Genomic DNA, 27,875 nt, shown 5'->3' with positions numbered 1-27,875 from the left:
AAGAGCCCAAGAGCCCGTTCCTCGACTTCTTGTACAAGAACAACTGCATCCGAACCCAGAAGAAACAAAAGGTCTTCTACTGGTACAGCGTTCCTCATGACCGTCTCTTCCTCGACGCTCTCGAGCGGGACTTGAAGCGTGAGAAGATGGGCCAGGAGGCCACTACAGTCGCCGTCAACGAGCCTGCGCTCTCGTTCGAGTTCGACTCCTCCCAGTCGCTCTACGAGCAGTTGACCAAGGCGCAACAGGCGAACTCGTCCTCTTTCTCTGCCGCACACGTCTCGTCTGCGTTCGCTTCTTCCCACTCGGCCTCGCCCATGCCGCGAGCCACCGATTCCATGCCACCACCGCAGATGGCTCCCCCGGCCATCCCCGTTGTCCACGATGAGCAGAACACAATGTACCACGGCTCCGTCAGCAGCGATCCCATGGGCGGCCAGATCGTCAAGACTGAGGCCGATTACCCGCAGTTCCAATACGATCGCAATGGTGTTCCGGTCTCCAAGGTCCACCAGCGCCATACCTCCATGCCCACATACATGGAATACTCGCCTGCTCCTTCATTCGTATCCTCTCATTACGATGAGTATGCCAACCGTGGTATTTCCTTTGAGCCCCTAACTCCTCCACAGCACACTATGCACCTCACCTCAGAGCCGGCTTACATTGCCAACGAGGATACCGGCCTCTATACTGCCATCCCAGATATCGGATCAACCTCCTCCTTTAACCCAATGATGCAACTTCCCCCTTCTAATGTTGCTGCTCCTCACTACTCTACCGCCTCAAGAAGCTTCCCTTCTTCTAGCGTGTACTCCGTCATAGAAGGCTCACCGACATACAAGCAGCGAAGACGCCGCTCATCCATCCCACCAAGCATCACCAACGCTATCACAGCAGCTACTAATACATTGCATGTACAATCGCATTCCCAGGACATGCACCAGCCTCAAGTCCCGGTCCAGCCTCATGCTGTTCACCGGCCAAGCGACCTTCGTCGCTCCATGTCTACCGCGATTGAAGGCGATGCTTCCCATGAGGACTCACCTCCGCGTGCCATGTACTCTCAGGGCAGTGTTCATCATTCTCGCACTACCACTCCCCTGCCAAGCCTAGAAGAGAACACGCAGGTGTCTGTTCCCATCTCCATGGGTGAGACAACAACCGTATCCTCATTGTCGAATATGGAGACCATTGATGGTACCGACGGTATGCACCTAATGAACGGACACCAGGGTGATCGCCCCGGTCCCATTCGTCGTGCTAGAAGCGCTACTATGATGGAGCTCGGCCCATATCCACAAAAGTCTCACTCCTGCCCCATTCCCTCCTGTGGCCGTCTCTTCAAGCGTCTAGAGCATCTCAAGCGGTATGTAACTCTGAAGCCATCCTTACGCCCCGAATATAGCTGACGTATTTTCTACAGACACGTAAGAACACATACGCAAGAAAGACCATATACCTGTCCTTACTGTAACAAGGCGTTCTCTCGATCAGACAACCTTGCACAGTATGTATCCCTTATATCATTCAAACCAGGTCTGGTAAACTAACTATCTCCAGGCATCGCCGTGTCCATGAGACGCAACAGTCTTCCAACACCGGCTCTCAGCCTCCAAGCTTCAAGGAGGATGAGCAAGAAAATGACCGCGAACAGTCAGTCGCAGTCGGCCAGCATGAGCAACAACCCCAGCAATCGCAACAAGTTCCAACTTCCAGTGCGAACTACCTCCCAACTACCGTCGTCAACATGGCCAATGTCACCTCCATGCATTCGATAGGCACCCACTCCAACCTACCATCCATGGTGGCCCCCCAGATAATCCAACCCCAAATGGTCCAACCACAGATGCTACAACAGCAGATATGAAGTTCTTCCCGCCCTCCCGTTCCTCGTTCCATTTATATAAAGTTCATTTAGATTACGAAATACACCCCATCAGCCTCTGCTTTCTTTTTCGCCTGGGAGAATCGCTCTGCATTTGTTTTTTGCTTTTGGTCTTTATTTTTCGACCCTGGACAAACATTCCCGCCTTTATCCGTCCCGGTTCGCCGTGCCATACCACGGTTTATATATACGCTCTGGGCTATCATGGAGTTCTGTTAAACAGCCCCGGTTTATATAGACAGGTGTTCTCTATGCTTTTGGCCCGTCATAATTCTATCATCCTCTACCTACCTTATGTTGCAACGTCATAATCTCGTGGAGTTTCCTTGTTTGGATCCTACGTTTCCCTTCCCCGTCCTGTCACTACATGTTACAGTCTTACCTGTGCGGAACCCCCTTACCTCGTTCCAGGACTGAACAACTCAGGGTGCTCTTCCGCCTAACCCTTTAATAATGTCTTTTCCTTCCTGTATATTTCCTATCCTGTCCGATGCATACGGTGTCCAATCCCACCGCCAGAATCCGTTTTGTCTGATTTTATCAAGTTTTAAGAAGAATTTTGAATCGTTTGGCATTGTTTTCTTTCCCTGCATCTGTTGCGTGTTTCTTTATAAAATGGAAAGACAACAAAAAAAGTGAGGATAGGGGATGCGATGAAGGAAAAAAAAAAAATGGGCTTTCCCTTGTTTGTTCTGTTTTTTTAGTATTACTCTCCTTTTCATCTGGAAGATGGGCAGTGGATTTGCCAGGGAATTGGATATAGGACATGTCTGTTCTCTTTTTCATTTTAATATGCTCTCCTTAATTATAGTCTCTAGGCTAATAGACCTATCTCATTTACCAGTAGTCTCTCATCTTTCCTCTACTTTGGTGTCACTTCTCCTTTTTATATATTCCTCGATGTTGATGTGCACCGTTCTGATATTCGTCGACCTCGTCTCCCCTTTCCTTCGCTTACTGCTGTCTCTCAGCTATTCAAACTACCCTAGCTCATTAGCCGATAATTCAGATAATATAGAGCCCCATTCTTATTGAACTGATATGAACCGATGGCATACTAACATGCTATAATATAACAGGTTTCTCCCGTCTTATATCCCAGCCGTGACTATCGCCCGACTGCCGTTTCTCACCTGGAATCGCTTCAACGGCATCGGGTTGCATCTCACTCCTGGCAATATCCCTGTAGATATCTCCGTAAATATTCATCTCCACCATATGTAAAATAAAATTAACCCCACAAGCACCAACGGAGTCGTCTCTTCCCGCTATCTTACCTATAGTACGGAGCCCTTACACTCATTGAGGCACTTAACCTCTAACTTTGAGGATATCCGCAGCAATTTCGCTGCGTTGTATATATACGAGGCCCTGCCCACCACATCTCCGCCCAACACCAACATCAAGGCCTAGAATCACGGGCTATCCCGTATTCAAACGATCAACTGGATAACCTGTGTCTTTAACTGCCTAGGACCAATTACACTCACGCCCCCATCGCCTCGTCCAAAGGTCAAGAGGGCCCGTCGAGTTTGTGGTTGCTTCAGCCGCGACAGGTACAGGTACCTCCTTTTAGGCTTCATAGATGACGCAGCGCTGCAACTTTCTTTGCTCTGGGCTGGCTGATGGACAGGAGAGGCTGAAGGACAAAAAGAGGGCTTTTTGGGTTAAGCCTATTCTCGCCATGGCTGAGCGTAAGACTTCTTCTGACTTAGGCCTCATGACCCTCTGCTGCTTCAGAAGGTGAAGGTAAGCGTATGGAAAAAAGGGGTCGCGGTAGAACTTCTCCAGGGCTTCTTCCAAAGCTCGCCTCCGCGGACTATCCGGTCAACTAACGAGTGTTCAAACCTGCTTTGCTATTTCGGAGCACTTATCCATGGCCGTTCATGCGGCTCAGCCGTACATCCGCTTTGATATACCCCTTTAGAGCTACATACATCTTATTCCTATATCGTCATGGCCTATCCGGGAGATAGGGAGGATAACAGCACCTCGCCGCTCCTGGATGGTCCCGAGAGACGGTCTGGGGAGATTTGGGATGATGCTGCTGCCGTGGCCAAACAGGCAGAGAAGGAAGAAGAGGCTAAAAGCAGCTGGTACTTGTTCCTATTAGCTCTTAGCATCGGGGGGTAAGTATCTAGCTCAATATCATCCCCCATACAACAGCTAATGCATGTTTAGGCTGCAGATTGTATGGTCAGTTGAATTATCGAATGGATCTGTGAGTACATATCCATACACCCCGTCTCCCATACGTAACCATATCCTATGGTTTGTATTTGTCAGTTGACCTCTAGCTAACGTATCCTATAGCCATATTTACTCTCACTTGGCATGAGCAAGTCATTACTTGCATTTGTGTGGATTGCAGGGCCCTTGACTGGAACTTTGGTGCAGCCCTACGTTGGCATCAGAAGTGATAACTGCCGCATTAGCTGGGGAAAACGAAAACCCTTTATGATCGGAGGGGGAATTGCTACCGTTTTCTCTTTGCTGGCATTGGCATGGGTAAGGGAGATAGTGGGAGGAATCCTATCTCTGTTTGGAGCACCTCCTGAATCGTCCGGGGTCAAAGTAACCGTTATCGTGGTGGCGACTTTACTGATGTTCTGCCTTGATTTTGCTATCAATACGGGTATGTATGCAATGTAGTATCCGCCCAGATGACAACTTAGTGCCCTTGCATACTAATTTGAACTGATAGTACAAGCGGCAATTCGTGCTTTCATAGTTGATAATGCCCCTGCACATCAGCAAGAAGCAGCAAATGCATGGGCAAGTAGACTGACAGGCATTGGGAATATTGTGGGCTACATATCAGGCTATCTGAAACTCCCCGAGATATTTCCTTTCTTCGGAAATACTCAGTTCAAGGTGCTTTGCGTGATTGCATCCATGTGCCTGGGGCTTACTCTCCTGGCCAGCTGTTCATACATCACCGAACGTGACCCACGGTTAGAAGGCCCCCCGACATCAGAGAACCCGGGCGTCCTTGCATTTTTCGTACAGGTATTCAAGTCGATACGAAGGCTACCTCCCCGGATTCGAAAGGTCTGCGAGGTCCAGCTCTGTGCATGGGTTGGCTGGTTCCCATTCCTGTTCTATTCAACTACATATATCGGACAGCTCTATGTCAATCCGATATTTGACCACCACCCTCACTTGTCCAAGGAGGAAATAGATGCTGTCTGGGAGAAAGCAACTAGAATAGGCACTTTCGCCCTTTTGATATATGCCATCACCTCGTTTGTAGGAAGTATTGTCCTGCCCCTGGTGATTGTGCCGGGTTATCGACCGCCGGTTGCATCAGAAGCGAGCTCTCCGCCCCGGAACCGGCCATATCTGAGCCATCGACCGTCGACATCCACGCTCTCTTTCACCGCGTCAGCTGGTGCTGCTATCGAACCGGCCGTCATCGAACCAATCCATGATCCCAGCAGGTCGGATGAACGAGGAGGGGGGAGGTGGTCATCCCTCCTCTCCAAACTGCAGGTTCCCAGTCTCACTCTGCGCAAGCTCTGGCTCATCTCGCATATTCTCTTCGCACTGTGCATGTTTAGCACGATCTTCGTGTCGTCTCCGGCAGCTGGAACAGTAGTGATTGCAACCGTTGGCCTATCCTGGGCCCTCACTCTCTGGGCCCCCTTCGCACTTATCTCTGCGGAGGTAGCACAGCGTGATGCAGCACACAGACGGCAACGACATTCGCTCCGGCCTCGGACAGCTTCAGATCCTGCTCCTATTGGCTCTCGTCCACGCCCTTTGCAATCTGATGTTGGAGCCCATGAAAGAGATGTCGAGGAAGAGTCTAGTAGTGCTAGCGTGGTTGACCATGATGCAGGAGATAAAGATGAAACAGTCGACCAGGCGGGGATTATCCTGGGCATTCATAATGTCTCGATTTCGTGTCCGCAGATCGTATCGACCCTGATCAGCAGTGTTATTTTCAAAGCCCTCCAGAAACCGCGGGGAGCAGCCTGGGATGATAGTGTTGGATGGGTGCTTCGGTTCGGGGGATGCGCTGCCCTGGGAGCGGCATGGTTCACAAGCACGATGGGTGACGGGCCTTCCCAGAGCACTGAAGATGAGGCCGTCTAGAATATTTCTGTTTCCATTCCATGGATGTTTTCCAAGGCAGCACTTGGTTAATGTTGATCTATATGCCCTGATCCACCATTTTCCATGACCAAATTGGTAGTCAGAAAAGAACGGTTAACACGGTCGAATAGATAACCACAGGTAACTGATATTTGATAATTATATACCTCTGTATTGTACCATTAATACAATTTTCGAGGGAGTGACCATAGTTTGCTTCCAGTCAAGGTAGAAATGGAGCCACCTCAATAATTGATTGCTCAATATACATGGCTTGGGGATGGGAACTGCATATAGATTCGCCCCTTTGGTTGAAATGGCAAATAGTTATCAGCAACAATTTGATATACACTCAAGCTATTAGACCGCCCAACTTCTGGAATGGTATCCGCATCACAATATCCGTCAGAACCTGCTGGTATTTCTGTCATTGAGTTATTGGGGCTTGCCATGAACCCTTCGATGAGCTTGTTGACAAACCTCTCGTAACAAGTCGGCCCGGCAGCAGAGCTCTTTGGCATTGATGTTGTTGTAGAGTTACTCAACATGCGCTGCATCGATGCCGTTTCTATCTGATTCAAGGCTATTTCATTCAACTATGAGTCTAGCTGCGCCCTGTCAGCTGGCTAGTTAACTAATTAGTTTCTGTGGCAGGGACTCTGCTGCTTTTCTACCCCCCCCCCCCTTTTCGTTATTATTGAGCCAGGCCGGTTGACAACCAAAGTCGAAATTAACTAGCAGATGCTGTGTAGCTCTCAGCTCGGCACCAGCAGTGGTTCGTTACACTGTGCTATGCAGTTCCTGCGCCCGAGCGAGTACATCCGATGCTCGTTGAGAGCACAAGCGGGTCATGCATCTGGATGTCACGTCTTACAGCATATCGGATCCCTCGGGGCAAGCTATTTATTCGTTTATTTTGGCGTGCGAAGGAGGAACTACAATACCATTTCCTGGGTCTAGGTCAAATACCCCCTACATACACATACCTGCTGATTCCTCAGTTGTAATTCCAGGTTGGCCTGAGGATGAGCTCACCGTTTGTTGTGCTACATGGATCTCGGCTGGACTCCAGATGGGCCTGGGTTGATGTACAAGACATCAACCGATATCAACCAGCCTGACTACACGCTTGCCTTATGACCTTTTGATTAATTTATGGCATACCAATGCGGCGTATGGTTGCTACCAGGCTCGATACCAACATCTCTTTCCGTCTTTCCGTCTTTCCCACCCTCAACCGTCGGCTAATGCAAGGCCGTTGAGAGTGTCCCAATGACAGCCTTGTGACCAGAGTGCTGCAAATTGATGTTAAGCGAGAAAGATTCGGCATATCATGAACTCGCTCAATGCAACCTTCTCTAGTCTGCATGTCTAGACCAATCTTCTCTGCGGTCACAAGGGATGTCTTCCATTGCAGGGAGTCGTGATATCCAAACCCGAAAGAATGGATATAAAATCAGGGAATATATCCACGTCTGGAACTCTCAATTCGGGATACTCAAACCTGACTGCTTCCTAGAGAATAACACAAAAACAACATACCCATCATGAAGTTGATTTACCTCGGTTTACTGAGCAACCTCCTGAACTCGCCTTCCTTAACCCACGCTGCTAATGTGGCTGTAAGGAAGATTGGGAAGGACGCTATGATTAAAAACAACAAGGTTACGTGGATGGGAGAAGATGGCTTTCAAGATGGCTTTTCATGCCCAGATACCCATGTCCTCCAACCAAGTGCTGATCAGCAGTCTGCTTCCTGCTGCTTGCCCGGCCTAACTCTCAAGGGCAGTTCTACCACGTCGTTTGACTGCTGCGCTGAAGGTCACGATTTAGCTGGCTCTGAGGCTGTCGGTTATATCTGCTGTCCCACTGGACAGATCTACGACGGGAAGGTTTGTAAGAACGGCAAACCACTCATGGAGGGTAAATGTGCTTGCTCCGAGGATAAGAATGTGACCTCTGAGGGATGCTGCGAACCTGAGGAATGCTCATCCGGGCTGAAAACTGGTAAGTGATAGTCTCCTGTCAGCTAGTATAAATGCCATAAAACTCACTCTTCTAGGAAAATGCTATACGTTCAAGGAGAGCAACGGCTACCTTCTCGGCTACCTCCGTACTGGAAAATACTATAATGCAGCTCCAGATAGCAGAGATCGCATCTTTGGAAAGTTCCAGCTCTGCAGAGACCAGATGTGTAACCCGGGACGTCCAATCAACGCCGGAGACGAGCTTTACATCAAAGACCTCCACGGAACCCCTATGGACGGAGCAGATGCAGGTCAGTGGATGAATAATGCAGCTGACGGGCCCCATATCGGCAAGACCCCAAACTTTGCAATGGCGGGCAGATTTGCAATCACCAAGTGGCCTTGCGGCAAATACTGCATTACAGGGGCTGAACTAGGCCTTGGACCTGCATGTCCGGCGGATCAGCCCGCTCTTACGTTTTACACGCGGTCTTCCGAGCCATGCGTCCCATATGAACTTACGGAGGTTCCATGCAGCGTGAGAAGTATCAAAAATAACTGCATCTGGTACAATGGCAAGGACCAATGCTGTAACAAGATTGACTGTTCAGAGAGAAAATGCCACAAATAAGTAGGCCTCTAGTCACTTTCGCTTTCGGGTTTATTTCTTTCGGGTTTAGGACTTTTCTGCTTCACTAATTACTTCAAGTCGAGCGAGCAGTCACTTGGATAGGCAATGAATATGTGCTTGAGTGACTCTTTGTTTTGTGGGCCTGCAGTGACTCAGTCGAGAAGCTCTATATAAAGACAACTCCTCGCCGTGATGCCTGTGTAGCAGCTTAATATTTCTTCTTCCTTCCATATCCTAGGACTACTCCCCAGATTCAAATCTACTTACCATATTATACATGTGGATCGCCGGAGTAAAAAATTTTTTCGAGGGAAAGGGTTGGTTAGGGTTAGGTGTGGACCATACTAATATATCAACTGCTATCTAATATCCGCACCAGTACTATATATGGTGTCCAACTTCGCTGCCTGCTTCCCTCGTTCTTGATGAGCGAGGTTATCTGAAGGACCACGGACTAAAGCAGCAAAGCATAAGGCACAAGACTGCAAAGACACTGCTACTATCAAACAGCCGAGCCAAAGGGCGAGCCTACACTTGTGCTCAGTAGGTTGGAAGTTATATTGACAGACAAACAATTTAACCAAATCCCCCAAAGGGGAACTCTGGGGGCTTGCCTCAGACATGAGAAAAATGACAAGTCCACGAACTAAGAGGACGACTGGGAGGAAGCCCTTGAAGAAAGGGATATATGTGTCTGGCGGGAGACGACGTCTTTCGCAGGGACGTCCGGCAGAACCGTGGATAGGGACTGGCCATCTCACTATACAAATCCACTCGACCAAACGATAGTTATTTTTGGCTGTGCTCTAGTAGCAACATGGCACACCGGAACGCAAGCTGGAGTTGACGTGAGTATGGGAAAAGGAGCCCCTCTGTCAACGTCAACCAACAAGAGAGTCCACGAATATCAATGACAGTAGTGAGAGTGATGGGACGGCTATACTTCCTATTTCCCGCCTTACACATCTATCTTTTCCTCAGTGATTAACAGGAGAAGAAGACATCCCCAAAATCGCATATATGATCTATCGTCTCCAGAATATCTTCTTATTAGCACACCATCTGCTTGGCTGTTGCATGAAACCTCAAACATTACTCTCTATTTGATATATAAACACCTGAAAAGTACATCTTACTCTATCTTATTTTACTCATCTCTTATACATATCTCTCTTCTACTTCCGCTTCCTTCTCTCTCCTTTTATATAGAAACCCAAACTCCCTTAAGGCCCGCCAGGTAGTATGTAAGAGTTGTAGTCATGTAGCTGGAGAGAGTAGCTTAAGGTACACAGATGAATGAGAGAATAACACCCTGGGAGGATGCTTTACTCTGTGTATTCGAGCATACCGTTCTCTCGGAGAGTAAGCATTTCAGCAACTACCTAGGTGGTTGTTGTTCATTAGAGACAAATCGGCCGTCGAATAACAACTTTTAAACGAAGCTTGCAGTCCTCAAGAAACAACAGCTAGCTAGCCTATTACATCCTAGCTGAAACAACAAGGTAACTGCTGTCGAATATTGTCTGCGACTATGATATCTCAACATCTCAGACGTCGATGTTCTGGTGTTTGCTCGCTGTCGCTGTCGCGCTCGGAGTGACGTTGAAATTGACGTCCGGGCACGGCGGATGACACCGATGCACGTGACTTGGGGTCGACTTGGCCCGAATTCAGGCGATCCATAGAAGGACGAATAAACAACTCCAAGCAGTGCGATTTCCGAAGCTCTTCTCCTCCAGCAGCGTCGTTTGCCCCCTTATCGGTTACCGGTAGAAGCTCTCTTTGGAGACTATGAGCGCAGCCCGCCTTTCTAATCGACTTACTCAGTCGCGCCCGTACCCTCCCATCTGAAATTCGGCAGCCTGTTGCCCCATCATCATCAGGCACCATGGCGGCCAATGTTCTAGGCGGGGTTATATCAAAGGTTTTAAGTGAGCAGTCTCCTCTCTGCAATGGGGTAGACCGCAAAGAAGGTACTTGACTGACTGGTTTTCTCTGTAGGGAAGAGGGAGGAGGAAGAAGACCCTGATGGTATGCAGCCGACCTAAAGTGCCACTCGCCAGCCCAGTCCGATAAAAGAAGCAACCTCGAGCTTTTATGCACATTGAAGCTATAAGGGAACGAATGATATATTCTGACGGATTACTGCAGACTCTCCGGAAGCTGGAGAACGAGAGTTTTGGACTTCCTGGGCTCTCTTCATCCTTATTGTGCTGTTGATTACCGCCCTGTTCACCAGCTACTTGCTCAAGCAGAAGCGCATTCAAGCGGTACATGAAACGGTTTTGTCTATATTTGGCGGTGAGATCTTCTATACCTCCGTGTTAAGAGGATCGGCACAGATGTTATTGGCATGCTAACACAGCTCCTAGGAATGGTTGTTGGTTTGGTCATTAGATTTACGCCCGGAACATTGATCCAGAAATCAGTCAGCTTTGACTACCAGTTCTTTTTCAACCTTCTTCTCCCCCCTATTATATTAGCATCGGGCTATGAGCTACATCAGGTAGGGCATTTCGCTAGTGGCTTCGGCGGTAAGGGCGCGGAGTTGCTGACCGGCTTCTTTAAACACAGGGTAACTTCTTTCGAAATATTGGCAGTATCCTTACCTTCGCCTTCGCCGGTACATTTATCTCTGCATTAGTCCTGGGTCTCGTCTTATTCCTTTGGACAAGAATTCCTATTGAGGGATTGGACATCTCCTTCGTCGAGGCATTTTCTGTCGGAGCCACACTTTCAGCGACTGATCCTGTCACCATTCTTGCAATTTTTAACGTCTACAAAGTCGAGCCGAAGTTGTACACGGTTATATTTGGAGAGTCTATTCTTAACGATGCAATTGCAATTGTTTTGTTCGAGACGGCGCAGAGATACAAGCCAGGCAGCGCAGCAGGATCGCTTACAGTCCTCAGCTTATTCGAGGCTATTGGCATTTTCTTGATCGTTTTCTTTGGAAGTCTCCTTATTGGAGTGATCGTTGGAATAGGCACTGCGTTGGGACTTAAATATACCCATGTGCGTCGTGATCCAAAGATTGAAAGTTGCCTCATTCTTTTGATTGCCTATGCCTGTTACTTCTTCTCGACTGGAATCAAGATGTCGGGTATGGAACCCTGCTTTTCATCTTTGAATTAGTCGGCTTTACTGACATTTCTGCTCAAGGTATCGTGTCACTACTGTTTTGTGGAATGACCCTAAAACACTACGCATACTACAACATGTCTCGTCGAACCCAACTTACGACCAAGTACATATTCCAGACTATGGCGCAACTCTCCGAGAACTTTATATTCATTTACCTAGGATTGGACCTTTTTACGGATGAGAACCTGCAATTCAAACCCCTCTTCATTATGGTGTCTGTAGTGGGAATATGTGTGGCCAGATACCTGTCTGTATTCCCATTATCCCAGGCCATAAATTGGGTTATCCGGTATAGAGCTGCTAGCCGGGGTAGGGATGTGGCTGATGAACTCCCTTATCCATACCAAGCCATGCTTTTCTGGGCAGGCTTACGAGGAGCAGTCGGTGTCGCGTTGGCTGCTGGACTGGAGGGAACAAATGCTCCAGCGTTGCGTGCAACAGTTCTAGTTGTTGTCGTCTTGACCGTCATTATATTTGGAGGTACAACCGCTAGAATGCTTGAAATTCTGGATATCCGTACTGGAGTTGTGGAGGAAATTGATTCCGACGACGAATTTGATATTGAAGTCACGAATGGTGGCACATACTACAAGCGATCAGGAACTGGGATGGGACATACCCCACGCAGAAGCGATTTCCAGCTAGACTCGGTGGCTAGAGAACATGAAATCAATCGGACTGGTCATGGCTTCTCGAGCGGTAGCAATGGACGACTAACTCCCCAGGCTCCTGAAGGTCCTGGTGGCCTCACGAGGAAGAAATCTTCATACTCCAGAAAAGATCGTACTCGATCTCGAGACGGAGCTTCGACGCAAGAGTTACTCGGAGGCCGAAGTGGGAGCCACAGCGGTAGCAGCGTTGACATAGATATGAGCCATGACAGAAGCCGTGCTGGACGAAACGCCAGAGGAACAGGTGACATGGGTATGAGTATCGACGACTTCGACCTTGAAGTCGACGCCGCATTGTCTGATGATGACTTGCCTCCTGCAGCCTCACAGGCCCAACATTCTCGCAACCATTCCCAACCCCGATCAGCATCGGCTCATACCCCTGGGGATGGACCATACGCTAACACTGCCCAAGCAGAAACGTCATCTTCATCCCGACCTATTGCGGCTGCCACTGATGCATTCCGTGATTTGCTGAGTGGAAACCGTGACCATGCTACGTGGTTTAAACATCTTGACGACGAATACATCAAACCAAAGTTGCTTCTCGACCAGGGATCCGGCTCTGGATCTCCATCTGGATCTGGGCGAAAGGGACCTGATGCTGTATGATGCTGTATGAATGATTGATTAATCGCACCTGACAGTTATCACTATGACCATGTTTTAATACTGTTTCCTCTTGTCTTTCACATTGCTTTAGTCTTGTACTTTTACCCTTTCGTTATATCTACTGTCAGCCTACTTACCTAGCTTTCTTTTCTGGTATTCATAGAGCTTTCATGTCTTACTCGCCTTTTGCTACGGTGTTGCAGGGCCGAATAACATTCTCATAAACTATCATGCTTTCATCATTTCTTATATCAAGTGTTCCCATTAGAAATTATAGACAGTCAGTTTTTCTTGCCTGCCAACTCCCTATTAAGCCTCGATAGCCTATAGCCTGAACACGTAGTGAGAGTGATCTCTGTGTAATAATCATGTAAAAGAAACCAAAAAGAAACATCAATAATGCATCATCTCCCAATATATTAATACGTATATCACCCTTCCTCCTGAAAACTCCCACCTCACGAGTCAATCAGGCCACAGAAATCCCAACTAGCGAGCTACCTAATTTAACAGCGGAAGAAAGACATAAGCTAGACACAAAAAAAATACAAAGTATACCTTAAAAGCACATTGGGAAAGGGGGGAGGAATGGTTGTAAGAGACGTACATGAATCGAGTTAGTAAGGCAACTGCAAAGTAAGGATTCTAAAGAAAGGCGAAAAAAAAACATGTATGGAAAGAGTGGGAGACATGGAAAACCACTTTTGATTTCTTTCTCGCGAGGCTGGATGCATGGTTGCTTGACCTTTCATTTACATTAGTTAGTCATCGCCATCGATGAATTGGAGACGCTCTTTGGCGGTTTTTGCTCGTTTGGAGGTGCCTTTTGCAGGAGCACGGCGACGACCGCCTTTGCCTGATGGGCCTGCAGTAGGTGCTTCGACGTCTGCAGATAAGGGTGTTGCTGCACCGGAAGGTCTGGCACTTAGATCGTCGAAGTGACCCTCACCTATATTGCATTGTAAGTAACCATGACATACCGTGTAGTGTGTAGAGTATGAGTATAAATGCATACCTTCATGATACATATCATCCAACGTGACGTCTCGCTTCTTTTTGGGAGCAGCCTTTCTACCCTTCTTAGGAGCGGCAGCGGCATCTTCTCCCTTCTCAAGGGCTTCTTTCTCCTTTTGTTCCAGGATCTTGGCCTCATCGTCGTCTGCAAGCCACATAGCGATATCCTTGGTACGGTTCTCACGGCTTCGGGTGTTGAAATCAACGCCGCCACCTGCACCGCCAGAGATAACGACACGCTGCACTTCTTCCTTTTGAAGAGCTCGCTTGCGTATTCTCTCCTCGATGGTTCTGCGGGTAATTAGACGATAGACTGTGACTTGTCTTGTTTGGCCAAGACGATGAGCTCTGTCCATGGCCTGAGAGTCTATGGTTGGGTTCCAGTCGGAATCGTAGAAGATGACTGTGTCGGCTGCTGTCAGGTTAATACCTAGACCACCAGCACGGGTGGAAAGGAGGAAAATGAATATCTCGGGCCGTTGCTGGAAATCCAAGACGGTGTCTCGACGGTCTTCTAGCTTGGTACTACCGTCTAGTCGGCAGTATTTATAGTTGCGGTATGTGAGATATTCTTCCATCAAGTCGATCATGCGGGTCATTTGGAAGTAGAGTAGCACACGGTGGCCACCGTTCTTCAGTTCCCGAAGTAGCTCGTCCAGTTTCGCTAGTTTGCCGGAATCAGTGACAAAGCGTCTCATGGACGGCACGGTAATATTGGTATATCCTCGTTTCGTGGAGCCTGGTTTCGGTAGCATTGGTGGATACGAGTAAGGTAAGGGGTTGACCTTGTGGTTCAGTATGTCTTCATCAAGGCCGCGAGTTGTTGTTCCAATCAAAGCTTGACGGGCCCGGACGTTGAAGAAGGTATTTTGAGCCTCTAAATCCGGTACGGATGACGCGGATGATATCATTATTGGGGGTGCGTTCGCATCATATTTACCGCAAGGCTCGAAACCAAGTATTCCTTGGTTATCGATCACCGCCTGGGTAACGTTGAATAGCTCGCGTAGATAGCCGGAGGAACCATGTCCGGTGAGCTCAGATCGGCTGTTACGGTCGGTGATTTTGAATAACGAATGCGGTAGAAGGGAATTTGTGCTCGTTTCGTCATCGTCATAAACAATCGATAGTCGTGCCAGACGATTCTCAGCACCCTGGCGCTCCAACGCCCGCTCAAACACACCCTTTTCAGAAATTGAACGTGCTTCTTCCATCGACAGGTCAGTGAATCGAAGCCAGGAGAAGGCATCATCTCCACCTAGACTGTGCCGCATGTTTTCCGGTGACCACACATTCATGAGATGCGAGAGATATTTATTATCAAATCCTGCTTTGCTATTGTCAGGCCCAGGAATGTCGAGTCGTCCCGCGGAACTGCAAAGCATACTTGGTAGATCATAGTCTATCAAGCTACGGGTCGAATAGGGAACTGATGGCTGCGCTCTGACGAAGGAAGCGGACTCAGCAAAATGACACATGGAGTAAGGTGAGGAAGTGTCGGCACGCTCGAACAGGTCAGGATGGTTGCAGACTTTCCGGAACTGCATGACCAAGTTCATCAGCGTGGTACTGTCTGCTTCTTCACCCGTGGCAGCCTTTTCAATTAGGTCGATGATGCTGACACGATTTCGCAGGCTGGCATAGTACGCTCGCTGCCTGTATGTGAGGTCACAGAAGACGTCCTTCTCGACCTTGTCACCGAGTTCCTTCTGGACATGCTTCTTTATACGTCGAAGCATGAAAGGCTTGAGAATCATGTGTAGTCGCTTAAGCTGGTCTTCATTCAACTTGGTATTACTTTGTGCATGGCTTTCGATGTCCTTGGAGAACCACTCGCTGAACTCATCGTGGGAATCAAAGAGAGTAGGCATGATGAAATGTAGAAGAGCCCAAAGTTCCTGCATGTTGTTCTGGATAGGCGTACCCGTGAGTAACAATCTGTTTCTGCAATGGAAACCGAGCAGATTCTTCCACCTTGAACTCTGTGACGATTTAATAGCTTGAGCCTCGTCAAGGACCATGTATTGCCATTTGACCTTTTGGAAGTATTGGGCATCCAAAACAACGAGCTGATAGGATGTCACCAGGACATGGAACTCGGATTGCTTGGTGTAAGTGATGTGTTTGCGATCCCAAAATTTACGTAGCACCTTTCGATCTTTGGCCGAACCCCAGTACGGAAGCACTTTGATATCTGGTACGAACTTGGTGATTTCCTGCTGCCAATTGTGAAGAGTCGAAGCCGGTGCAATAACGAGGAACGGACCCCAGATATTGTGGACCTCAGCAAGATACGCCATGACGGAGATAGACTGGACAGTCTTTCCGAGACCCATCTCGTCGGCAAGGATACCGTTGATGCCCTGCTCGTAAAGGTTGACCAGCCAGTTGAGACCCTTCAATTGGTACTCCTTGAGCTGGCAGTTAAGCAGCTTAGGTTGTGCAACTTGGACATCACCCAAACTTGTAGGGTTCTGGAAGTTCATTTCACCTTCGTCAAAGGCAGCCATCTTGTTTTCCTGTTCGTTGAACGCCTTGGCACGATCCTGGGCTTGTTTGACTGCATTCTGGGCGTTGGCCATGGCCGCCTCTCTCAGAGCAGTATCATCTTCAGCGTCAAAGTCGAGATCCTCAAAGTTGGTAACCTTTGCGCTGAGGTCGCCGAGGTCTTCGGGCACGTTGAGCGAGGTTTCAGGTTCCTTTGCGCCGTCGGCAGACTTGTCAGCGGCGGGAGCGGCAGTGGTGTCACCAGACTGTTCTGCTTCGTTGGTTTTGATCTTTCGGCCAATGAAATGGGAGTACAGTTCAGTTTGGGAGATGAGGAAGTTGAGTTTTCGTTTCTGGCGGTTGGCTTCACGGTCTGCGTCTGCCTTTCTAGCGAGCTCCAGCTCCTGTTTCTCTGCCATTCGGCGCAGATCACGCTCTTCACGCTCGTTCCTCTTCCAGAAGGACATCATCTCACGCATGGTTCGTTTGGCTCTGGCCTGGGTATCCTTCGTGCTGCGGTTGGTACGATCTTGCCATTTCCTTGCCTGTTTACTGGCGAGTTGTGCCGTTTTGCGGCAGTTCTCCTGTCGGATATTGAGAGAGGTAGTCTTCATACGAGCAACCTTGGGAATATCCTTGCGAGCCATATCTCTCCAGATCTGTTCGTATAGCTGGGCGTAGCCCTTGGTGTCGAAAGTCGCAACAGGGGCGGGCGTGGGTTCCTTTGACGCTTTGGCATCCTTTTTCGCGGCCGGCTTCTTGTCCTTGGATGCGGAGACAGATGGTTCATCACCTTCCATGGCCGCATAGGCAGCCTCTGCGGCATCCTTCTCAGCCTGTTTCTGCTCCTTGGTCTTCTTTGGCCGAGCGGCCGAGCTTCCTTTGCTGGGTCTCTTCTTGTTAGGAGAAGGCTTGTCACGGGTGTGGAATGAACCGGTAGTGCCACCCTCGAGGTTTGGTGACAGAGGAGCCACTTCACTGATCTCTTGGGGAGCAGACCCGGTCTCGAGTACATGTTTGGTGTGCTTAATCTTCTTGCGAGACCGAGCGATTTCACGTTGTAGTTTCTCCTTTTCAGCATCGTCTTCCATCTTGCTGACCTTCTTCTGCGCGGCCTGAATCTTCTCCATCTCAGCACGAACGGTATTCTCACGCCGCCGTTTCCGCTGCATATCCTTCTTGCGTTCTTTTTCATCCATTATCTCCTTCTGCTGGACCTCTTCTATCACTTCGGCTTCATGGAGCCGGGCAAAGCGTTCGGTACCGGCAATGGCTTGCTTCTCGAACACACGGGCCAGTTTACCCAAAAAGTTGGCTCGACGGCGCTGTTACAAATTAGCAACGACGATGTAAAATACACAAGTGTAGTTGGGTGCATACCTTTCTCTTCTGGTTATCCAGGGCCTCTGCCTCCCGAGCCCGTTTCCTCCCCTTGATGATATATCGCTGCCATTCATCTTCGAATCCAGGAGCTTCGAGATCGCTTTTGTCTAAATTGTCTAAGCGTTCCAGCGCAGTGGTGACATTATTTGACTCGCCCCGAGAGTGTGACGAAGAAGATTGCTTCGCAGGGGCCAGAGGCGGCGCCGATTTTGCGGAAGCCGTGCCATTCGCAACGGGCTTTGGCGCAATTTCACTATATGTAGCGTCGTAGTTGTGATGTCGGCGACGTTTATCAGACTCTAGCACCCTGGGTTCGGGCTTAGAGGCTGGTTTGGGAGCAGGTTTAGGAGCAGGTTTGGGAGCTGGAGTTGCTACAGGCTGGGCCGGTGGTTCACTGGCCTTAGCCGGCGGGACAGAAGCCTTCCGAGGGCGTTCTTCTGCAGGACCTGATAGAATACTGGCAAAGGACATGGGATCTGTAGCTCTTGCAGGTTTCTAATAAGGGGCATCGTCAGTATAAGGGCGAATACATATAGATATGAAAAGGGAAAATAGTGTAAAGGTCGAGATGAACTGACCGGTTCCTTTGGAGAAGTAGCTCTTGCCTCACGGGCCATGGGAGGCTGCGAGGAGGAAGAGTAGATGGGGTTTGCTGAGCGCGAGTCGAGAGGGATATCAGGCTCGCGCTTGGGAGAGTGCATGACGGTGTCTCCCATGCTCCCTGGACGTGTGTGGGTAGGTGTATGGCCGAACACGCCCGGAGTCGGGGAGTGAGCTGAATTCGACATCAGCGAGCTGCTGTACGGCCGCGGGAGGGAGTATCCAGGCTGGTTGGAGGCCGGATGGCTAGCGTGGTAGGCCGGCGAAGGCTCCGCGCCGTTCAAGGGCGGCAAAGTGGTGTTCATGGGCGATGTAGGCTGGTTGTAGTGCGGACTCCTGCTCACTGCACCATATCCAGGCGGCGTACGAGGCGGATGCTGCTGCTGCTGCTGTTGCTGCTGTTGCTGTTGCTGTTGTTGCTGTTGTTGCTGCTGCTGCTGGTGGTAGGAAGAAGAGGCGTCAGAGCCAGCGTAGGGGCGATCCCGCGACGGCGAGTAGGAGAGATAGCGAGCCTGCTGGGACGGCGAGCGCGAGGAGTACGGCGGAGCTCCCGTCATGGCTGCTGGAGCTGCTGGAGGGCCAATTCAGCCCGTCCGGTGGTGGCTCTTGAGCTGGCAACGAAGGGGCAGGCAGTCTCTGCTTCAGAGGACACGCTCCATGGGCTTTCTGGCTTTCTGGCTGGCTGGGTCGCGGGATCTAGACGGGCGACGAAAGGGCAGGCCAGGCCAGGGCAGGACAGAAGGGAGCGAGCGGGCGAGACAGGACGGCAATGGGCGTCGCAGCAGAGGTCAGGACGGCGGGCGAGAGGGAGATGCGGTCGAGCAAGAAGGCGACGCAGCGAAGCGAGGTTCGTCCCGGACGTTTTGCTTCTTTTCTTCGTCTTTTTCGCCGTCTTTCGTTTCTTTCGCAGCCAAAAAACCTTCGCCTTTTTGGGGGTTTAGTCACGTGACGGGGTTTTGAAGCTGAAGTTGGAGTTGGAGTTGGAGTCGGAGGATGATAGTAGCAGTAATAGCAGTAATAGTTGTAGGAGTAGATGGGAAAAGAGGGCAGCGCGGTGGGGAGGGCTGGGACTGGCGAACTACAGGTTGGCACCGCGGGACTGCGCTACGGCGGCCGGCGGGCAGGCGATATCAAAAAGTACATATCTACGGGCAGGGTGGCCGCCGCGATGTAGGGAGTGTCTATACAGTGTGTAAGGGGCGCCGTCTGCTGGGGATAGCTTTCTTTCTTCTGTTGCTGCGTGGGCTAGCTGTCTTTTTGATGCTGCTGGTCCTGCGCACTGCCGTGTATAAACATGGTAAGACACCCGCCCAGCACAATGAGATGGGCCATCTGTTCCCCTGGCAAGAGTGGAGAGGATTGGCAGCAAGATAACTAACGTAACTAGCCATGGTCGTCTCCCTCCATCAGGAGTGCTGCGTGCTCGCAGCCTTGCGGACAAGAAGCGCTGACCGGTTTATTCCGCCGGGCCTATCGTCCAAGTATCTCGTGCCCAACGGATATGGCCCTGGAGCAGTGGGAAACGGCCCACGGACGTCTTTCTGCTTTAGCTCTCATCTCCTGGCTGTTGTAGATGCTGTTCGTATCTCTAAGCATAATAGTAATGGCGTAGGCTATTCCGCCGTGTAAACCAAACGAGGAGCACTCTGGTCGCAAGATGCTGCATTATTTCATCGACTGGAAGATTCCTGCTCAGTAAAAAAGTATCAACTGTCTGATAGTTCATTTATGATGTGCGTTGGAGCCGTGTTGGATGGTGGTGGACGGTGATACCTGTGCTGTCTGTTAGCTGCGACATCGAGGAAGGAGAACAACAGCGCAGAGCAGGGAGTAAAGAAGAGAGGAAGTTCTACATAGCCATCCTTGCCTAATAGCACCAAGTTATAGCCTGGTCTCTGCCGTCCAGCTCGCCGTCTCTGCTTTCTATGCTGTATTTACTGACGGCCGGCCCAGCTTGGCGTTGACGATGTTTAGAGCGAGAATAACACTTTGAGAGCTTCAACTTCAACGTCGACAACAACGACAACGACAACTACAACAGCTCCAGCTTCAACTCGACAGCCCGCGATGGTATAACAGCTAAACCACCCTTCACTGCGCACCATGGCGCTGGACGGATCCAGTGGCTATGTAGCTGCCAGCAGCCTGGCCAAGCTGGCCGAGTCCTCGCTGCCCATCTTCAGCATCAAGCAGGTCCAGCTCAAGTTCTCCATCGCCGCGGACTTCGTCGCAGCCCAGGTCGCCAACGATGTGCTCATCCTGGCGCTTGCGACTGGTAGGATACTAAGGATCGACTTGAATAACGCAGAAGATATTGACGGTGTGCTCTTACACCTTTGATTCTTTCGGTTGTTGTTAGTACTGACGTTGGGCTTTAGATATCGACCTGCCTAAGAAATCATCTGAGATAGGCGTCATCCGCCGCATGTTTCTGGACCCTTCTGCCTCGCATTTGATTATATCGACTACTCTGGGGGAGAACTACTATCTTCACACCCAGTCTCGACAACCTAAACTGCTCTCGCGCCTCAAGGGGGTGATGATAGAGTGTATTGCTTGGAACCCGGCCTTGCCTACAGCGTCAACTAGAGAGATCCTCGTGGGTTCGACGGACGGGAACCTGTACGAGGTATATATCGAATCTGCCTCCGAGTTCTTTCGCAGGGACGAGAGATATGTCAACACGGTGTACAAGGTGCCCAGTCTGGCGGTGACCGGTGTTTGGGTGGACTTTGTTGGTGGCAGGAAGGACCTCCGGCAAATCATCGTCTCATCGAACGGGAAGATATTCTATTTCACGGGCAAGATAGGGAGACACGGTAAAGATGGAGGAGGAGGATCGATATACAGCGACTTGTTCCGCAAGGAGACTCCCGTTATTCACGAACTTACCAGCGCTACTCTCTCGGCGCCATCTCTCCTAGCCATGCAGCCGGACCCCTTGGAAGAAGGGCATAGTGATGACAGAGCAGAGGAAAAGCATTTTGCCTGGCTTTCTTCACTAGGCGTTCTACATGGTACTGTACCCAACTCAGCTCCCAACCAGGATGGAGGGAGCAGGATATTCGACAAGGCCAAGATGGTCTCCCGTTCGATTTTGCCGGCTACAGAATCAGCTAGGGGAGGCAGGAAGCTAATCCAGGATCCTATCAAGGGGATGACCATGACACAATGGCATATACTTACACTGGTTGAAGGGAGAATCGTCGCGATCAACCGGTTGAATGGAGAGATTGTATTTGATCAAGCAGTGCTTGAACCGGGCGAAAGCTCCCTCGGATTGGTTGCAGATCAAAAGATGAACACCTACTGGCTCTTTACCGGCCAGGAGATATACGAGATATCCGCCAATGATGAGGACAGAGACGTCTGGAGGATCCTGCTGAAAGAACAGCAGTTCGACTCTGCACTCCGTTATGCCCACGGCGTCACGCAAAAGGATGCCGTGGCCACTGCTTCGGGTGACCATCTGGCCAGCAAGGGACAGTACCTTGAAGCAGCTGCAGTTTGGGGCAAAAGTAGCAAAAGCTTTGAAGAGGTTTGCCTCACATTTATTGACAAGGGGGAACATGATGCTCTTAGGAAGTATCTCCTCACCCAGCTATCGACGTACAAGAAATCAGCTACTATGCAGAGAATGATGATAGCGAGCTGGCTGGTGGAAGTATTCATGTCGAAGCTGAATTCTCTGGATGATACCATTGCTACCAAGGCCGAGTTGGTCGAGGGAGGCAACGAAGATGATGCCAAAGATGATATCCAGAGCATACGCTCTGAGTTCCAGCAGTTTGTGAACAAGTACAAGGCCGATCTGGACCCGCGGACAGTCTATGATATTATAGGCAGCCATGGACGGGAACAGGAGCTGCTGTACTTTGCAACCACGATCAACGACCACAACTTTGTGCTGTCGTACTGGGTCCAACGGGAGAAATGGTCAGAGGCACTGAACGTGTTGAAGAAGCAGACCGACCCGGAAGTGTTCTACAAGTACAGCAGCGTGTTAATGACATACTCTGCCAGCGAGTTTGTGGACATACTGATGAGACAGACGGACCTAGACCCTCAGAAGCTCATTCCAGCCCTGCTCACCTATAACAAGGACATCAAGACGTCCCTGTCCAAGAACCAAGCAACGAGATACCTGAACTTCATCATTGCCAACCACCCCAACCCTTCTGCCGCCGTACATAATACCCTAATATCCATCTACGCCTCCCACCCATCGACATCCGAGGGCGCGCTACTACAATACCTTGAATCCCAACCATCCTCTCCTCCCCCTTATGACGCCGACTTTGCACTACGCCTATGCATCCAGCATAAACGGGTGCAGTCCTGCGTGCACATATACAGCATGATGGGGCAGTACCAAGAAGGCGTCACACTGGCCCTCAAACACAACGACATCGAGCTAGCCGCCCTTGTTGCCGACAGGCCAGAAGGGAACGACAAACTGCGCAAAAAGCTCTGGCTGCTCGTGGCAGAAAAGAAGATCCATCAGCCCGGCATCGGGATCAAGGAGGCAATTGAATTCCTCCGCCGATGCGAATTGCTACGCATCGAAGACCTGATTCCTTTCTTCCCTGATTTCGTGGTAATAGATGACTTCAAGGACGAAATCTGCACCGCACTAGAGGACTACTCGCGGCACATTGACACGCTCCGTCAAGAAATGGATAATTCCGCACATGTAGCGGAACAAATTCGCCTTGAGACCGCGGCGCTGGGATCCCGATATGCGATCGTCGAGCCCGGCGAGAAATGCTGGATCTGCTCGCTGCCGGTGCTGAGCAGACAGTTCTTTGTGTTCCCATGCCAGCATGCATTCCATAGCGACTGTCTGGGCAAAAAGGTGATGGACGCCGCTGGGACGGGGAAAAAGAAGCACATCCGGGATTTACAGGCTGAAATGAGTAAGGGGACTAGTATTGGCGCTAAGAGGGAGAAGATCATTAGGGAACTGGACGGTCTGATTGCCGAAGCCTGGTGAGTTTAATTTTTTCATTTCTTTTCTACTATTTGTTTGGGGGGGGACCTGTGCTAATGATATGGTGGTGACAGTATACTATGCGGCGAGTACGCTATCAAACAGCTTGATGAACCTTTCATTAGCCCGGCAGATAACAAAAACGAATGGTCTATCTGAGCTGGCCCATGACGAGTGAACATGAACACGACCATGACCATGAATATAATATGAATGTACAACTACATTAATCCATGCTATCTAGCTTTTAACTGATTTTAGAATTGAGCTTCGTCTTCCAACGCCCAGCCACCAACCACCCCTATTCCTCGTACAGACAGCCCTCTCACACCAGTAGTAGACTTCATGGTATTTTTCATAATATACTTCGTAGCAGTGTAAGCTTCATCCTAGACTTCACAGCAGACTTCAGCGACCCTCGGAACCTTAAGCTCGACCCGAGCCAATTTTTGCGACGAGTTAGAAGCAAGAAAAGGCCCAGGAAGCACGCGGATAAGTCTTGTTCTTGTCCACTTCTTCATGGCGTTGACGCCGTTTCACAGGTTGCTCAGTCGATGGATGGATGGATGCATGCAGTGTGCGGCATGCATGAAGGAATGCGGGGGAGGCAAATACTGAGGGAAGTGAATGCAGAGAAGTAGAAGCAGAGGCAAAGGAGGACATAAAACTTGATGAAGGGACCTTGATGCCAGATGTTATGTCTGACTACAAGGAGTTCAGTCGCTACCTCCTGTGTTAGTCCGTAGTAGGGGTATCTCAGGGGGTATCCAACCAGCCCACAGTCAGAATGAAAGAATGCCAACTACGTCACTGCAGCGTAGTGAGTGACTGGATGGCATGTAGAGGCCCTTTCCCGGGTATCTCAGGTGTCATCACCAGCACATTCCAGCGCCAGGCCGACATAGTCCGTCTCTAGTGCAAGACACCCCCTCTCCTCGTCCCGCTCAAGCGCCTTCGCAGGCGCCCTTCAAACCTTCAAGCCTCTGACGTACTGAGTACCTCTGGGAGTGACTAACTACTAAGGACTAAGACACCGGCGTGAAGCCACGGCCGCTCGCCCGTCGGGTCTCTCTGGCGATCAAGGTTGATACATAGCAACGACCGAGAGCAATCAAATCAATAATAATACTCGACTAGTGAGACCCGATAGCAACTAGTCCAGCTTGTGTGCAGCGTACAAATAAAAACCAGGTAAATCATCGAATAAAGCAAGGTATCACGCGGGCGTCTCTCGTCTCGTGTTCCGTTTTTTGCTTTTTTTTTTTTCCCCAGGCCGATGTTGGAATCGAAGATGGAATTGATTTCGAAGTGTATGTTCAATGCCGATGTTGTTAATTATTCTTCATCTCGAGACTCCGTGCAAGAGGGATCGTCAGCCCATCGCCGGAAGGGAGGCAGAGACAATTAGAAACACGCTGACGCCATCATCGTCATGGGCAGGGCGGGTGGTGGACGCTGGGCGGATGCGCTGATGGGCTGATTCAGGGGGTGCGCAGAGAAATCCGGGGTAAAAAAGCAAAACACAGGCCGTATCATCGCGAGGCGCCTGGGTGATCCTGAAGAAGCCGTTTCTTGACTTGAACCTTGCTCTGCTGGTCTTTGTAGTGACGTCGTTACAATAAAGCAGAGGAGCGAAGATGCTAGATGTTCACAAGCAGCAGATTGTATCTCGTATGGGCCACGTCGGACAGCATCAATCAATGAATGAATGGCCTTGACAAGAAGAATTCTAAACAAAGACAGAGCGGCGCAAAGGGTCACTTCCGTCGTACATGATGAATAGCAAGCGGACACATCGCCAGCCACTGCTCACTAGCCAGTCGAATAACCAGCGAGCCACTGCATGCAGTGCATAGTTTAACTGCTTGGAAGTCACTTGCTGCGGTCACTTGGTACTAAGCCGGCGGCATATACATGTCAGTGTGCGGAGTATGTACTCTGCACCAGCACCGAGAGAGGTCACTGGAAACGACGATGAGAGATAAACAGAACAAACTGGATGGGCCGGTTAGTTTGTTACTCGAATCCGAGTCGAGTCTGCTGCTGCTGCAGGACTAGAGAGGTTAAGCATGCCAGAGTAAGCACTTGGGACTGAGCGATATAACTAATGGATAATATGGTTATGCCTGACTTTATTAATATGCGCCGAGATGAAACGGACCATAACGCAAGGCTATGACGGGACATAAAAGGGACGAACAAGAGTTTTTCCCTCAATCCTCTCTCCAATCGGGCTGCAGTGGAAGAGACGGGATTGAAATTGTTGGCAGGGTCTGTTCGAGAGGTTGATGGAAGTCAGGAAGAAGTATATAACTCGGGTACCTTTTCTGGACGAGTCGGAGAAGAGCAGGCCCAGTTCCGGCGGCACGACGAGTGCATGGATGAAGTACTCCATAGTGTGTGCTGCTTCTATTTAACATTCATTAATAGATGGTAAGGAAATGAGATGAGAGTTGACGTGGCGTCCGTCTTACGATGGACTGTGAGAGAGTGACCATGACCGGCGAGTAACAGTAAACCGTGGAAGCGGCAGAGGAGGTTGAAGTCGCACGGCAAAGAGTAGTAGCCAGATGATGATTGAGAAGAGCAGACAGATAAACCTGTCTTTCCCTTGTACAATCGAAGAAGAGACGAAGAAGCAAAAGAAAGGGAGAGATGGAAAGTAGATGGACGGCCTGAAGTCGAACTCCCAACCACCACCTCTCTGCTTCTCCCTATCAAGGTCATTCTCTGCATGAAGAAGAAGACCAGATGAGGCGGTGAAGTATGCATCTGCATTCCCATCTGCATAGTATCTCCTTTCCTTTCTTTTTCATCTCTGCTCTTTTCGTCGTCTTTCTTTTTTTCTCTTCCCTTTTACTCTCCGTCCTGGCTCGATATGCTCGACTGGATGTGCATGTATACATTGACGGAGACTCCGCTGATGTGCATTGGTTATGTTATGCTGTGCCATATCAATTAAGCGTCATCAGCATCGGCATCATCAGCGCCGACATGAACTCGTCAGGTGAAAGGGGCCCAGAAGAGGACAGATAGACTGGTAGATGGTAGAGCCTACGTATACGGAGCACTCCTTTTTGCTCCAATTCTGAGTAAGAAGTGTCCAGAGTTCTCCAGGTGTGTCTCCATCGGTAACCTACCCCAGCCCCAATCCGAGTGAAGCTGGCTCTGGAGATCGCTTGGGCCCAACCACTTATAGGAGAACCCGGCCCTCTCCAGTAGAAAAGTGAAAAAGGGAAAGGGAAAGGGAAAGGGGGAAAAAGCAAAAAACGGACGATGGCACAAGAAGGCCCTTCCGTGGTTCGGGCCTTGCTGGCGTCATGTCGCCCCAGAAGAGGACAGGCATGCAAGCACTAGACTATGTAAGAGTGAAGGACTTGTGAAGTGAGTGTGTACTGCATGGGTGTGTGTGTATGTGTGTGGGTGGCCTGGCTGTCTCTTTGCTTCTTTCTTCACTCTCTCTCGAGGGTTGTGTGGTCTAAGAAAGTTATCGGCAGGGATGATGCATGCTGCTCTTGTCGAACCCTCCCACGCCAACCACCACCACCACCAACCAACCAGCCCAGCCCAACCTAACCTTTCCTCTCGTCCTCGCTCAGATCTTTCTTGCTCTGGGCTTTGGGCTTGGGGGAACGTCCTACTTACTTCGGCATGCCTCTCCCGCCGGAAGTATAGAGTACATTTTCTGGTCGAAACATGGAGAAACGGGTGGACACGACACCCGTGGTTTCAACTCCGTTGGCTGGGCTGGACTTTTTGCTGACTTGGTCGGCTGGTCAGTTGGTCGGTCGGGCGGGCGATTAGTAGTGAGAGCACAATAATAGGTGTACATCGGTGGGTAAGGCGGGGGGGTGAAATGAAGATCATGCCATCTCCTGAGAGACTGGCGGTTTGTTTATGGTGTGCCCGTCTGTCAACAACGCGGAAGAAGGTGATGGTGGTGTGTCTTTGGCCCCGAGATACCTGCGCTGTCTGGTGTCGAAGTACCTCATGCAGGGGGTCCTCGCATGCTGGGTGTTAGGCGAGAGTAGAGTTCGAGAGAGGCCCTTTTGGCTTTGGCTTCCTTGCTGGCTGCAGCGTTCGACAGTTCCATGCTGGCCTCTTTGACTCTCGGCTGCGCTGTGGCAATAATTGGATGCTGCGACTGAACTCGAGCCGGGCAGTTAGCAGGCGGCAGTGCGATGTAGCAGGTACTGGGAAGCAGCCAGCGTACTCATCTCTGTCGCTTTCTATCACGTCTTCCTCGTCATCCGTCTCCTCATCGTCGTCCATCCACCATCAGCCTATTCTCCTCTGTGGATACCATCGTCATTATCACTATCATCATCATTATTATCGTCGTCGTCGTCGTCGTCGTCGTCGTCGGCCTTGTCGTCTACTATCTGACTTC

General features: G+C 50.1%; 8 protein-coding genes across 10 annotated transcripts in view; 6 read left to right on the top strand and 2 right to left on the bottom strand.

The window, feature by feature from the left end:
• The window catches only part of TERG_08804 (uncharacterized protein), a gene marked incomplete at its 3' end in the record, with an annotated part of 4,053 nt that extends 2,183 nt beyond the window's left edge, over window positions 1-1,870 (top strand). For both annotated transcript variants that reach the window (XM_047750609.1, XM_003234950.2), the window contains 3 exons: window positions 6-1,369; window positions 1,427-1,510; window positions 1,564-1,870. In XM_047750609.1, coding sequence (XP_047606159.1) covers window positions 6-1,369; window positions 1,427-1,510; window positions 1,564-1,870 — 1,755 coding nt within the window. The remainder of the gene's footprint in view (window positions 1-5; window positions 1,370-1,426; window positions 1,511-1,563) is intronic.
• Window positions 1,871-3,844: 1,974 nt separating this feature from the next.
• On the top strand, window positions 3,845-6,393 carry TERG_04048 (uncharacterized protein; the record flags this gene model as incomplete). The annotated part of the gene is made up of 4 exons (XM_003234949.2): window positions 3,845-4,017; window positions 4,070-4,109; window positions 4,202-4,523; window positions 4,593-6,393. The coding sequence occupies 4 exons, from the start codon at window positions 3,845-3,847 to the stop codon at window positions 5,984-5,986; spliced, it is 1,929 nt and encodes a 642-aa protein (XP_003234997.1). The 3' UTR covers window positions 5,987-6,393.
• A 1,140-nt stretch (window positions 6,394-7,533) lies between these two features.
• On the top strand, window positions 7,534-8,584 carry TERG_04047 (uncharacterized protein; the record flags this gene model as incomplete). Its single annotated transcript, XM_003234948.1, has 2 exons — window positions 7,534-7,993; window positions 8,049-8,584. The coding sequence occupies 2 exons, from the start codon at window positions 7,534-7,536 to the stop codon at window positions 8,582-8,584; spliced, it is 996 nt and encodes a 331-aa protein (XP_003234996.1).
• A 2,353-nt stretch (window positions 8,585-10,937) lies between these two features.
• On the top strand, window positions 10,938-13,011 carry TERG_04046 (bifunctional K:H/Na:H antiporter NHX1; the record flags this gene model as incomplete). Its single annotated transcript, XM_003234947.2, has 3 exons — window positions 10,938-11,090; window positions 11,159-11,687; window positions 11,747-13,011. The coding sequence occupies 3 exons, from the start codon at window positions 10,938-10,940 to the stop codon at window positions 13,009-13,011; spliced, it is 1,947 nt and encodes a 648-aa protein (XP_003234995.2).
• Window positions 13,012-13,772: 761 nt separating this feature from the next.
• TERG_04045 (uncharacterized protein) lies at window positions 13,773-19,350 on the bottom strand (the record flags this gene model as incomplete). The annotated part of the gene is made up of 4 exons (XM_003234946.2): window positions 18,474-19,350; window positions 17,893-18,390; window positions 14,027-17,837; window positions 13,773-13,960 (listed from the first exon to the last, which is right to left on the bottom strand). The coding sequence occupies exons 1-4, from the start codon at window positions 19,050-19,052 to the stop codon at window positions 13,773-13,775; spliced, it is 5,076 nt and encodes a 1,691-aa protein (XP_003234994.1). The 5' UTR covers window positions 19,053-19,350.
• A 534-nt stretch (window positions 19,351-19,884) lies between these two features.
• Window positions 19,885-20,194, top strand: TERG_12094 (uncharacterized protein; the record flags this gene model as incomplete). The annotated part of the gene is given in 2 exon segments (XM_047751104.1): window positions 19,885-20,103; window positions 20,108-20,194. Coding segments are annotated over 2 exon segments (306 nt in total).
• A 404-nt stretch (window positions 20,195-20,598) lies between these two features.
• On the top strand, window positions 20,599-23,742 carry TERG_04044 (uncharacterized protein; the record flags this gene model as incomplete). The annotated part of the gene is made up of 3 exons (XM_003234945.2): window positions 20,599-20,815; window positions 20,874-23,484; window positions 23,560-23,742. The coding sequence occupies 3 exons, from the start codon at window positions 20,599-20,601 to the stop codon at window positions 23,642-23,644; spliced, it is 2,913 nt and encodes a 970-aa protein (XP_003234993.1). The 3' UTR covers window positions 23,645-23,742.
• A 791-nt stretch (window positions 23,743-24,533) lies between these two features.
• On the bottom strand, window positions 24,534-26,653 carry TERG_04043 (uncharacterized protein). 2 transcript variants are annotated; one of them, XM_047748193.1, is made up of 2 exons: window positions 25,960-26,653; window positions 24,534-25,894 (listed from the first exon to the last, which is right to left on the bottom strand). In XM_047748193.1, exons 1-2 carry the CDS (start codon window positions 26,273-26,275, stop codon window positions 25,659-25,661), a joined length of 552 nt encoding a protein of 183 aa, XP_047604170.1. In that variant the 5' UTR covers window positions 26,276-26,653; the 3' UTR covers window positions 24,534-25,658. The 2 variants fall into 2 exon arrangements, with proteins under 2 accessions (XP_047604170.1, XP_047606157.1); XM_047749703.1 differs by having other exon boundaries at window positions 24,534-26,653.
• Between the last annotated feature and the right edge of the window lie 1,222 nt (window positions 26,654-27,875).

The sequence above is a fragment of the Trichophyton rubrum genome (genome assembly GCF_000151425.1).
Source record: "Trichophyton rubrum CBS 118892 genomic scaffold supercont2.4, whole genome shotgun sequence".
NCBI lineage: Eukaryota > Fungi > Ascomycota > Eurotiomycetes > Onygenales > Arthrodermataceae > Trichophyton > Trichophyton rubrum.
This window is presented reverse-complemented; position numbering and strand designations above follow the sequence as displayed.